General features: G+C 43.6%; 1 protein-coding gene across 1 annotated transcript in view; it reads left to right on the forward strand.

Annotated features, from left to right (window-relative positions):
* The window catches only part of col9a2 (procollagen, type IX, alpha 2), a 116061-nt gene extending 109901 nt beyond the window's left edge, over nt 1–6160 (forward strand). Inside the window, exons 30-32 of the mRNA XM_073034283.1 lie at nt 856–1044; nt 1563–1640; nt 5720–6160. Coding sequence (XP_072890384.1) covers nt 856–1044; nt 1563–1640; nt 5720–5913 — 461 coding nt within the window. The 3' untranslated portion in view covers nt 5914–6160. The remainder of the gene's footprint in view (nt 1–855; nt 1045–1562; nt 1641–5719) is intronic.
* The last annotated feature ends 7834 nt before the right edge of the window (nt 6161–13994 follow it).

Here is a 13994-nt window from a genome sequence, read left to right on the forward strand (position 1 = left end):
GATCCCAGTTTACCACATTATCATCCAAATCATTAACATATATGAGAAGCAACTTCAAACCCAGCACCGATCACTGCCATACACTACTAATCACAGTCCCCCAGTCAGAGAAACAACCACCTTCTACAACTCTCTGGCTTCTTTCACTAAGTCAATGTTGAATCCAATTTACTACCTCATCCTGAATGTTAAGTGACTGAAACTTCTGGACCAGACTTCCATGCAGGACTTTGTCAAAGGCCTTGTCATGTTCCTTAATGAGATCTTGACATAATGTGGCCAATGAGATACCTGCCAGTCTATCACAAAGTCCTGGTGCACATATTCCCCCAGAGGATACCCACATGGTCAAAGGGAGAACATACAAACTCCTTACAGAGAGCAGCCATAATTGAACCTGGGTTGCAGGTACTGTAAAGTGTTGTGCTAATCATCACACGTACTGTGCAGCCCTATATTTCATGAGCACGTGTTAATGAATGTATGATACATTACAAAATTTCACATGCATACTGACCTGTAACTAATTGTTAATGTGTGTAACTGATTACAGTACATATCACTTGGTTACTAGCATTGAGTATCAGTGTCACTGATATATTATTTACACATATATCTGTGTGTTTATATTAGGGAATTTGTGTAATACATTTACTTTGTGTACAATTGAATATGAGTGGATTTGAAACAATGTTGTTTGCAACACAGAATAATGATCAACTATTGAACTTACTACCTCGTGTTACTTTTCTCTCATTTAACAAACCTGTGGAGAGCAACAGTTGGATCAACCACTGTTGCTTTCTGGCTAGCTGAACTTCTCACACAGTTTCCCTTTATTTGTTTCTGTTTCAGAACAGTTAGCAGCAGCAGCAGTCAGTGCCAGGAGACAGGTATTGGGTGGTGCAGGGATGACAGGACCTTCCGGACCCCCTGGACCAGTAGGCTCACCTGGTGAACAAGGAGACCACGGTATTCCAGGACCTCGTGGTCTGCCTGGTCTGACAGGCCCTCAGGGACAGATTGGAAATACAGGACCAAAGGGTAAGTGTCCACCTTCTTCCAAACACATTGTGATTTCGCAACTCCAATCAAAGATAGGACCCAGTGGTTGATATACCATTGATTGAGATGAATGATTGACCCCGTTGATCATAAACATAAATGATATAACCTTCCAAGCCTATGATTCCTTGTGATGGATCCTCCATTGATAATAAATCCCAGTGATGGACATCCCATTGATTTGTTCATAATTAAGTTTGCATTGAATAAGAATTTCAGAAATTGATCCCTATTAACAATACACCCATGTGATCACTCCTCTATTGATTAAGAAATTATTTAAATAAGAATCTCAGATATTGATCCCTATTGACAATATACCCCTGTGATCGCTCCCTTATTAAGAAATCCAATGATTGATCCCCATTGATTAAAACACGGAGTGATTGATCCCTGATAAATTCCAAGATGCAACAATTAACTCCTGTATTGACTTTTTCCTCATCTAACAGAAATCCCTGCCAATTACTCTGAATCTATTGTTTTGTTACCTTCAGGCAAACGAGGAGAGAAGGGTGATCGAGGTGAGACGGGCCGTGGACATCCTGGCCTGCCAGGCCCACCTGGAATTACAGGTAAGGGGGAGGGTGCTTCAATATTGGTCAGCTTTCAGATATGTGCTGACTCTGCGTAGTACAAGGATGGTTATTGTAAAACTTTCCCATTTCCCGTTTCATCAAGTCCCCGGACCATAAGAGATAGGAGCAGAATTAGGCCACTTGGCACATTGAGTCTGCTCTACCATTCAATCATGGCTGATTTATTATCCCTCTCAACTGATACTCTTGCCTTCTCCCTGTAACCTTTGACGCCCTTACCAATTCTCTGCTTTAAACCTCTATCAATCTCTGCTTTAAATATAGTCAATGACATGACCTCCACAGCCATCCATGGCAATAAATTCCACAAGTTTACCACCCTATGGCTAAAGAAATGTCTCTTATCTCTGTTCTAAAGGAACATCCTTGTATTCTGAGACTGTGCGCTCTGATCCTATTGGAATCGTTCTCAGCGTCCTGTTTGCTGCCTATCTATACTCAGTCTCTTCTCCTGGGAACTGAATTCCACACTCTCCCATACTGTGTGTGTTGGGGTGGGAGAGGATACCCTGTGCTGATTACTTCAACAATAAAGAATGGGGAAATGGGAGCCCTGCCTGGCCAGGTTCAGCCTCCACAGTGCTCCAGCCCAGCCCGGTGGTGACTGACCCTCCGCGTGGCCCCATCCTGATAGGGACACTGACTGACACTGGGATCCCACTTGTTGAGGACAACTGTCCTGCTGCTCTGTGAAGCTCTGGTTACATTTGCATATTTGGAGGTTGCCACCCTGTTACTCAGCCTTGCTGCGTACTCACTGTTGTTCATTGGGATTTCTGAGCCACAGAGTCAGAAAAGTACAGCACGGAAACAGGCACTTTGGCCCATCAGGTCCATGTTGACCCATTTAAACTGCCTACTCCCATCAACCTGCACTGGGACCATGGCCCTCCATAAGCCTAGCATCCATGTATCTATCCAACTTTATCATTCGCCCTTAACCCATGACCTCTAGTTGTCGTCTCACCCAAGCTCAGTGGAAAAAGCCTACTTATATTTACCCTATCTATAGCCCTCATAATTTTGTACACCTCCATCAAATTTCCTCAATCTTTTACGTTCCAAGGAATAAAGTCCTATCCTTCCTTATAACTCAGGTCCTCTGGGTTATTTTCTCTGTATGCTTTCAACCTTATGCTTTCCTGCAGGTAAATGACCAGAACTGTACACAATACAGGTTTCCCCCGCAATCCGAAGGTAGAGCATTCCTGTGAAACCGTTTGTAATCCGAAATGTCGTAAAGCAAAGAAGCAATGTCCATTAATTTATATGGGAAAATTATTGAGCGTTCCCAGACCCAAAAAATAACCTACCAAATCAAAGCAAATAACACATAAAACCTAAAACAACACTAACATATAGTAAAAGCAGGAATTATATAATAAATTTACACCCTATATTAAGTAGAAATATTGTAGGTATGGTGTAGTTTCACTTATCAAACTCGAGAAGGCAGCGAACCAAAATCGATTTGGAGAAAAAAATCAGCACGTACGTGCATGCGCAAGCAACTGCCCGCACAAGGCTTCACGGTCACTGTAGTCTTTCTCGGGGTAAACACACGTATAAAGTGGGCGTCTTTTTTTCGTAAAAGCGAAAATCCTCTTTGGTTAGCGAAAACAGGTACTAATGTAAGTTTTTCATAACAGTGAGTTGTCGTAAATCGAACGTTCGAAAAGCGGGGGCCACCTGTACTCCAAATTAGGCTTCACCAATGTCTTATACAACTTCAACATAACATCCTAACTCCTTATTCAGTACATTGATTTATGAAGGCCAATGTGCCAATAGCTTTCTTTGTGATGCTATCTATCTGTGATGCCACTTTCAATGAATTATGGACCTGTATTCCCAGGTCACATTGTTCCTCCGCACTCCTCAGTGCCCTACTGTTCACTACTGGTTGGTCCTACCGAACTGCAACACCTCACATTTGTCTAAAGGTATATCCCTGTCATTCTATATATCTGACTGCCTATTAATTTTCACTGGCTTACTGATGTTCTTCTGGCAGCACATGAAACTACCCAACCTAGTGATCGAGTCTGATTCAGGCGAGGCTGCAGAAAGCAGGAGTGGTTGAACACCCAAGAATGTGTAGTGTGGCAGGGTTGTGAGTCATGGCAACAGTTGTTCCAATGGTGGACCCACCACAGTAAGCCCCCAGACTCCAGTCCTATTGATCTGCTGATTCAGTAGACTTTTTAACCAATCAAGCCCCAGTTTTAATTACAAAAAACAATTTCTCAGTTAGTACACAGTGTGGTCTGGAGGTTTTAGTGTACTCACAAGTGTGCATTGGGTAATCATTGTAACAGGGGAGTCTTCTGTCACTGCTCTCTCTTTGACAGCTTCGGTCTGTGGAACCTGATATCCCCAAAGTGTGTACACAACTTGTCTTGGATATAAACCTTGTCACTCTGCTGGGATCTTATCTTCGCACTTTGAGGAACTTCCCAGTTTCCTACCACTTCTTCAGTGTGTTATATGGTATATGGTTCCACTTGTCACCTTCCAGCCTGTATCCCACCCCACTTCATACTGCTCTGTGCCTGCACCCTTTCCCGTTTCCTCTCAGTCCTGATGCAAAGTTGTGACCAAAAACTTCCACTGCCACCTTTTGTCTTCACGGATGCAGACTGAACTGCTGGGTCCCTCTAGCATTGTTTCTAGTTCCAGATTCCAGCATCTGTTTTCCTCTTGTCTTCAAATTCACTTTCTTAGCTTATTTTGTCCTTCAAAATCTGTTTGTAAAAATCTATTACAGAGGGTTTAGAGCATATATGTCAAACTCAAGGCCCGTGGGCCAAATCCGGCCCGCGGTGGAATTATCTTTGGCCCGCGAGAGAATATCTAATTACTATTAAAGCTGGCCCCAGTAATCGAAGCACCTATGGCGTATGATATGGCTAATGCTGAGTTTATTCAGGTACCAGGTTTTCAGGGTTTTTAGTGTTTATTCGGCAGTCTTCTTCATAAGAAACGGAATTTGTAAAGTGAAACACTTTGTAGTTATAGCAGAGACTGAGAAACATGAGAGCAGGCTGAAAAAACGGAGGCAACGAAAGCTGCGTTTGCACGCGTCCGACTGATCCGGCCCGCATGAAGCTGCATTTTGCTCAATCCGGCCCGTGACCTAAAATGAGTTTGACACCCCTGGTTTAGAGGATTTTCTACAACTTTAGAAACCTTGTCCCTGGTTTAGAGGATTTTCTACAACTTTAGAAACCTTGTCTGCATAACCCAATTCCCAAAAGCAGTGCCTGCTGTTAATGTCTCTCTTGTTCATAGATCAGAGAACAGTACTGCACAGTACAGGTCCTTCAACCCACTATGTTGTTCTCACTTTGTAACCTATTCCGAGCAATCTAATGCTTCCTTCCCACATATCCTTCCATTTTTCTTTCATCCATGTACCTATCTCTGATTCAGTGAAATATTTCTAATTATCTGCCTATCCCACCAGCCCTGGTAGAGTGTTCCATGCACCCATCACTCACTGTGTAAAAAAAACCTACCTGTCACATCCTCTCTTACTTTCCTTCAATCATCTTAAAATTATGCCCTCTCTTATTAGCCATTTTTGCCCTAGGGAAAGGATACTGTCTGTCGCTCTATGTATGCCTCTTATCACCGTACACCCATATCAAGTTACCTCTCATCCTCCATCTCTCCTAAGTGAAAAGCCCAGCTCACTCACCCTTTCCTCATAAGATATGTTCTCTAATCCAGGCAGCATCCTGGTAAACCTCTTCTGCACCCTTTACAAACCTTCCACATCCTTCCTATGATGAGTTGTGCAGATCTGAACACAATACTCCAAGTGTGATATTACCAGCATATAGAGATACAACATTTCATCATGGCTCTTCAGTTCAATCCCTCGACTAAAGAAGGCCAACGAACCGTATGCCTTCTCAACCACCCTGCCAGCTTGCACAGTTCCTTTGCCATCTCCCATTAACCCTTCTTGGTCTGTGATCCATAAACTATGCCAGCAATCCATTATTAACAAGTATTGTTAAAGTGAGTACTTGTTCTCTTCATTTCCCCAGGACCAGCAGGAATGCCAGGACGGAGTACAGACGGTAGACATGGTGAATTAGGTGTGCAGGGTATGCCCGGACAACCTGGTCACCCTGGTTTGCCTGGTCCCCCTGGTATACCTGGATACTGTGAAGCTGCTGCTTGCTTAGGAGCCTCGGCATACCTGGCCTCAGGTGGGGGACCTGATTTCAAAGGGCCATGAACTGTTACCCGACGGCCAGCACGCGGCCAAACAACTGACCAGCAAGTGTTGCGTGCACAGCAGCGAGGAAGGAGTGAGAGAGAAAATGGAGACAGCCAGGAATCAACCCTAAAGGAAGGGGTTTCTTGAAGACTGAAATAATTTTAAATATTTGGTGCGTTTTATAAAAAAGAAACACAAAGGAATTGAAAAATAAACACAAAATACTACTTTACAGATTAAATGAAAGCTAAATAGTTTTTAAAAAGTTTTGCATTGGCATGTTTATTTGTCCAAAGATTGATGTACATTGGTCCCTAATTTCTTATTTGGTTTAATGATTTTAAAATGAATAGGACAAACTATTAGGGAATGTTATAGTGATGTGAGTCTGCATCAGTCCCTTGTGTAAATCTAATAGTTTTGTATTTGTGTATAGAATTCCATTCCATTGTAGCGACTGGACTAAGTGTGTTATCGACGAGCCCGTCTCATTACATGCTCTGGACAAGTGCAGAGATCAACTCCATTGCTGAAATCTTCCGTCACCACATCAGTCTCATGTGGACCTCCTCAGATTTATTTCAAAGCCCTGTGTGGGTGAGGCTAGTTCAAGGTTTGCTGTGTGGTCTATGCCAGCATGAATTCTGTGTGAGCAGCTCTGAAGGAATTTTAAAAAATAAACAAATTGCAAGAATTGTAAATTCAGCTTGTAGAGCAGTGTCAGCGAGAGAGCTGGGATGAAGGAATCAGCTCCTGTGATACCGTCGTCCCTCAGTGTACAGTTGAGTGATACACACTCTGATGTTGCATCCTCATGCTCAGCTGAGATTCCATCCTCATGCTCAGCTGAGATTCCATCCTCATTCTCAGCTGAGATTCCATCCTCATTCTCAGCTGAGATTCCATCCTCATGCTCAGCTGAGATTCCATCCTCATTCTCAGCTGAGATTCCATCCTCATTCTCAGCTGAGATTCCATCCTCATGCTCAGCTGAGATTCCATCCTCATTCTCAGCTGAGATTCCATCCTCATGCTCAGCTGAGATTCCATTGAGATGAGAGGAGGGTTAGCACCACCACACCCACAGAATCCCAAGCCTGAGTTTTGGTCCTCCCTAGATGGACCACAGCAATGAGATTTGGACCCTGCACATTCCTAACCCCTACTGAACCGAAGACTCACTCTCTCACAGCCTGAGAAAGGGTAACCTGTCTTTTCATTCGTTGCTCAGTCTGCTGATCAGTGTCAGGGGTTCACTTCTGTTTGGAGCAGAGCTGAGCTCAGAGACTGGGTGCTGGGAATCCCATTGAGCATTGTAGGAAAGAATCCTGCTATCCTGTAGACTGTGTATTGTACAAACTCTTCCCTCCAGCTCTTTGTGATCCAGAGAAGGTACCTGTGAATGGCAGCACACTATGGTGAATCTTCTTGCAATTTCCTCACTGTAAATATGTAGTTTACAGGATTAGCACAGAAGATAATGTTCCATGAAACAAACAAGCAAAGGACAAGTTGAGGACCCTGTGGTAATGTCTTTAATCAGTGGGTTATTTCACCACATAATTTGGCACCTGGAAGCTTAATAACAAATATTGTTGAAGCCCTGTGTAACATGCCCAGAAATAAAACCTACTGATTAACTTCATTAACATAATTAATTTATTATGTTTTAAATCTTGTGCAACTGTAACGACCATGTGTTTGTCTCTCATTGTACTGGAGCACCATCCAATAAAACGGACATTTTGTAAAAGACAATGTTTTTCTGTCACCTGCAGAAGACCCCATGCCTACACTGCACTTCAGCCTGGTGCTCAGGCCCCCGCTGGGCCTCTGTGCTCTGGCTTGGCTCAGGCTCCTCTCATTGGGACTTTGTACTCGGACAGAGCGTTGCACCGTGCATCTGACTTATGCACTGGGACTGTGCTCTCTGACCTTTGCACTTTGGCCTTGTGCTGGATACTCACACTTGGACTTTGCCCACTCACTTTGCTTTCAACTTCTCTTTGGTTATTTTGTTTTAATTTTATGCCTTTTACTGTCAATAAATGTGTACATAAAGCTACAGAGCTGAAGAGAGGCTGTCGAGTTTTGATTTATCCCTCTCTGACATCAGTTTGGAACGATGCGGAGGGAGCTTCTTGGCTGGGCTTTGGATGAACTTACCACTGGGAATTCTCTGAACAATTCCTAGTTTAGCCGTGACACACTGCCTCGAAGGGATTCACATTTTAGCTCTGTCTTCCCTTAAACTTTGTATGTTCACACTAGCCGTGGGATATTGCTGCAACACAGCACCATTGCTGAGGGCCTTCGATCTAGTCCCATTGCGTAATCTAGTTTAATCCAGGGAGGAGGCAACTAATTTTTAATATCGGAGTATTAAAAAAAAGATAAAGTTCCTTCTAGTGCGTCAGGCAGCATCCTTGCCTTTTCTTTAGCATTTATCTGTTTTACGAGGCCAAGTTACTAGATCGACGCTTAACCCAGCAGGGGTGCAACTCTTGCAAGTAGCCGCCCGGATTCAAACCCAGGACCTCTCGCTCCAAAAACCCCATGTGGATACCACTACACCACCAGCCAAGATATAGTAAGAGGTTAATTGGTCAGCAAAAGGAGCCAAGGAAAGAAAGTAATGGGGCTCTCAATATAGAATATTTATTCAGTAAGTCTACACCTCTAACAAGGGGTGTAATTTTTTTTTTAAATTAACGTTGAAAACAGTTAATGCAAGTCAGTAGCTTCACTCACGCGATACAGCAGCTGAAATGTAATTAAGAAGCCAGATAGGGATTGGGTCTGGCCCCTTAGCTCAGCAAACTACAGGATTGGATAGGATGTCAGGAGATGGGGTGGGAGGTGATAAAAAAATCGGTCAGAGGGAGAATGCATTTTCTAACTTCCGAAAGGCTGTCATTTTTGAACACATAACATTTAATGTTTCAGATTCATAACATATTCAACAGAGAAACATTTGAACCTATTGCGAGAGCTTGTGTTTCCTCCTCAAGAATGGTGTAAAGTATCAATGACAGCTGTCTGCCCCAGCCATTGCTCAGCTTTGGTTGTTTTTCAGATACTTACAGGGGGTGGAAGAGAATAAAGCTGGAGGAAGAGAGTGAGTGTAAATTTCCAATTGATTGAAGCTGACACCCTCCATTGTCTGTAAAAGCTGCTTGACCACACGGAACAAGAGAAAATTTGCAGATGCTGGAAATCAAAGCAACACACATCAGGCCAGGAAGCATCTGTGGGGAAAAAGTACAGTCAATGTTCGGGGTCAAATGCAGTATTTGATAGCCACCTATCTTTGCCTCTCTATGTGGTAGAAAGATCATCTTGTGATTCAATGTACGCAATGTGGTGAAAATTGGGGATTAATTGGTAGAAACCATGTCCTGGGAAGCTTGAATATTGACCCTGAGTTCTAAAATATCTGAAAACTTTAAATCAAACAATGGCAAATAAAACGCTGAGAAGTGAAGCAGCTTCAAAAGTTTAATGTAGATAGATGCAAAATTATTCACTGCATTGACAGAACAGAAAGATGTTAAGTTGTTTCCATGACGTTAGATTGGGAAATGAGGCAATAGGAATTCCTGTACACCATTCACTGAATGTATACTGTACACGAGGATACAGTGAGGTGCTTCTCGCTGGTGACATGTGGAAACTGAACTTCTTTAGGACTTAGGCTGAACTACAGAGGACAGGGAGGAGGTCTGGACCCTGCGCACATAGCATGCTGGCCCAGCGGTGTGTGAAAACGCCCTGGTGCTCGTTAACCAGATCCCCAGCCATGGGTAAGTAGCTCCACTGCCTGCAGCCTCGTGAGAGATGATGTTTCTCCTGGCAGGGGGTGAGGATCTGGAATGACAGTCACAATCTCAGGACAGAGAGGAAGAGATTAGGACTGAGATAGGAAAGTGGCTGCATTGAAGGGCAGAGTGGACACCAAGGGCCAAATCCAGCAAGGTGTGGAGGGACCAAGGGGAGTAACTGAGTAAATGTGCAGAGGTGACGCTTGGGTAGAAGGCCTGTGGAAGTGACACAATGCTACCATGGGAGAGCTCCGAGGAGGCATGTCATGAGTGACAAAACAGGCTGTAATAAAACAAAGCACAGTCTACCAGTTATTTAATTTGCCATTTTTGACAACACCATGGTGCACGTCAGAGAACACCTCTGCTTTCTCTCCCTCAGTTCACACCATCACTCAAAATGGACTTTTAAATTGGCAAACTTTATACACATTTTCATATTCTCAAGCTCTTGGAAAGCCTATTCACAAAGTAGGAACTTTATTTCACCAAACCTACATTTTAACAAACGATATCCAGCAAGTTAATCAAATAGGATTTCCCTTCAACAAGTAGTGATGACTAACATTTATTGGCCCATGCCCTGTCAATATCCTGTTTATTTTTAAACAGATTGTTGTCTATTATTTTGGTTTTATTATTTGGCATCCGTTAGTCTCATAAGACCATGGATTTGCACCTTGGAAGGTTTCCAGGGTGCAGGCCTGGGCAGGGTTGTATGGGAGACTGGCAGTTGCCCAAGCTGCAAACCTTGCCCCTCCATGCCACCGATGTTGTCCAAGGGAAGGGCAATAGGACCCAAGCAGCTTGGCACTGGTGTCATCGCAGAGCAATATGTTGTTAAGTGCCTTGCTCAAGGACACAACACGCTGAGGCTCGAACCAACGACCGTCAGATCACTAGACCGATACCTTATCCACTGGGCCATGTGCCAACACAGATTGTTGTCTATTAAGGTTATTTTCAGCATCACTTGGTTATACTACAGGTGCCAGGCTTGTCCTGGGTCTGTGAAGTAGAAATGCAATGAAAATGATTTGAAATCATAAGGCACAGAAGCAGAATTAGGCCACTTCATCCATCGAGTCTGCACCATTCCATCATGGCTGATTTATTACCCATCTCAACCCCATTTTCCTTCCCTTCTCAATGTAGTCTTTAATGCCCTGACTAATCATGAACCTATCAACCTCCGCTTCAGATATACTCAATGACTTGTCCTCCACAGTAACATAGCAATGAATTCCACAGATTCACCACTCACTGGCTAAAGAAATTCCTCCTCATCTCCATTCTAAAAGGATGCCCTTCTATTCTGAGGCTGTGTCCTGTGGTCTTAGACTCTCCTACCATAGAAAACATCCTCTCCACATCCACTTTATCAAGCCCTTTCACCATTCGATAGGTTTCATTGAGATCAATTATGGTGAATCCAGGCCCAGAGCTATCAAACACTCTTCATATGTCAAGTCATCCAATCCTGGAATCATTTTTGTGAACCTCCTTCGAAACCTCTCCAGCTTCAACACATCTTTTCTTAGATAGAAGAGAAGAATAGCCTTTAACTCAGCAGTGGAGTTATTAGGGCACCGTCATGACGGTGTTTCCGTAGCAAGCTATTCTTGTTTTTACGAGGCCGAGTTGCTAGCTCGACGCTCAACCCGTCTTGGATTCGAACTTGGGAACCTTCACTCCGGAGTTCAGCGCTGATATTATTGCACCACCAAGCAGGAATTTTCTTAGATAAGGGGCCCAAAACTGCTCACAATACTCAGTGTGGTCTGACCAATGCCTTATTAAACTTCGGCATCACATCCTTGCTCTCAAAATGAATGCTAACATTGCATTTGTCTTCCTTACCACAAACTCAACCTGCAAGTTAAACTTCAGAGAATCCTGCACAAGGACTCCTCAGTGCCTCTGCACCTCTAATTTTTGAATTTTGTCCCCATTTAGGAAATAGACTTCACCTTTATTCCTTCTACCAACACTATATCCATCTGCCACTTCTTTGCCCATTCTCCTCATCCGTCTAAGTCCTTCTGCAGCCTCTCTACTTCCTCAACACTACCTGCCCCTCCACTTAACTTCGTATCATCTGCAAATCTGGGCTGAAAGCCACCAATTCCGTCATCAAATCCTGGATAGAGCAAGTGAAAAGAAACAGCCCCAATTCCGAACCCTGTGGGACACCACTAGCCACTGGCAGCCAGCCAGATTAGGCCTTATTTGCTAAGCAGTATATCTTTGGAATTCTCAGTCAGAGGACTCTTGTGGCTCTGTTACTGTGTTCCAAACTGAGACCTTTGTTTCTCCCAGACTCTTTCTTGTTCTGTCACTGCATCCCAAACACCCACCCACCAATCTGCCCTGCCCCATCTGTTATGTTTTGCAACTTTAGAGCATTTCAAAGGAAGACACGGGAGTCAGAAATGTGAGTCTAACTTCATGGTTACTTTAAGTGAGTGGCACACATATCACATATAACCATAATAAGTTATAGAAACAACAAAGAATGCTTAGTCAAACAATATATTTACATTACTCAAATATTACCGAAGTATTAAATACCCAACACTCCTCCCCACTGAGCTATAAAATCTTACTTTATGTTAAATACATCTCACCTATATGCACAGTATACTATGTAATACAACTACTATGTACAAACATCCACAGCAGAGCAAAGTTTAACTTGTTCCATTCAGGTCTGAAGGTTCAATCGCTGAGGAGGATTTCTTACTCTTGTGGGATAACATCTTCCCTGCAAAAGGAATCACTCTGTTTGGCAAGTGAGACTTGTGGCTGTGAAACAATCTCAGGTTCTGAGGCCTCCTCAGTTGTGGTTGTAGAAGATCATCCTGAGACTGTAGGAAATAGATCTGACAGTGGTAGCCACTTCTCTTCTCCAGCAGTTGACTCTGCTCTTCTCAACTGATTGACATGTTGCCTCCAGATGATATCAGATGCAACCTTCACTGAGCAGGAGAGTGGTCCAGTTCTGTTCTTAATCTTCCTGAGTACCTACATTTCATCACCCCTGTAGACCCTTGCCAGGACTGCATTGCTGGGAGGGAAACATCGAATCTCTTTGTTTGAGGAGCCTCCAATTAGTCCCGGCTGTTTGTCCTGCATCCTCCTTCTGACACTGGGTTTGAGGAGATCCATCATGAACACAAGGGATGATCAAGGAACAGCATAGCTGGTGAGCTGCTGGTGGTTGAGTGTGCTGCATTGTGATACTCAAAGAGGAAACTGGCGAGCTTCCGATACAATATCTGCTGACATTGCCCACAGGGCATTCTTTAGACTTTGGCAAAACTTTCCACCAGGCCATTTGCACCTGAGTGGTTCAGTGCAGCTGTAATGTCTTACTCCATTCACTTTTAGGACTGACTTCCACAAACTCTGGTCCATTGTCACTGACGAAGTGTTCTGCAACACCAGTCCTTGCGAAGAGGCTTCTCAACAGATTAACAGTGTGTGAGGCTGCAGTGGAGGCTATTGGGAACACTTCTCCCACTTTGTAGCTGCATCTACAACCAAGGAATCTGTGCCCATGAATGGTCCAGAAAAATCCACAAAATTCCTCTGCCAAGGCAATGCGGGCTTTTTCCAGCGATGCAGAGGCACTGCTCGTGGCATCTTCTGGACGTTGGCGTCCCACACAGTGCATGACAAACCGCTCAATCTTCTGATCTATCCCAGGCCACCCAACAAATCTTCGAGCCAACACTTTCATATTAACCACTCCTTGATGACTGACATGTCGCTCCTTGAACACTTCAGCTCTCAGTTTGGATGTAGAACAACTCTCAATCCCCACAGAAGGGAACCCCTGTCAAGAGCAAGTTCATCCTGGCGCTGGTAAAAATGGGGGAGCTGGAGTTTCTGCTGCACATTCCAGCCATTTTGTGTGGCCCTGTAGACTGAGACAGTGTGGGGTCTTTTCTGATTTCCTATTGGATCATCTCTGCTGTAATTGGGAGACATTTTATTTCTGTTAGGTCAAGAGGAGCTTTTTTTTTGTAATGTTTTCTGCTATTTCCTTTTCCAAGGGTAAATGGGACAATCCATCAGCTCCATTATTAGACATCCTCTTGAATTCAATCCTCTGTAAGTTTTCATAAAAAAAATGGCAGAGGTGTTTTATGTTTCAAGGAAAGCTTAACAACTTCCTTATTGTCAACCAAACACAGAACATAAAGCACACTAAAGCTCCTTTACACAATTACATTATTGGTCAGATAAAGTGAACCCCAACTGTATGTCGGTGCT

The sequence above is a fragment of the Hemitrygon akajei genome, chromosome 32 (genome assembly GCF_048418815.1).
Source record: "Hemitrygon akajei chromosome 32, sHemAka1.3, whole genome shotgun sequence".
NCBI lineage: Eukaryota > Metazoa > Chordata > Chondrichthyes > Myliobatiformes > Dasyatidae > Hemitrygon > Hemitrygon akajei.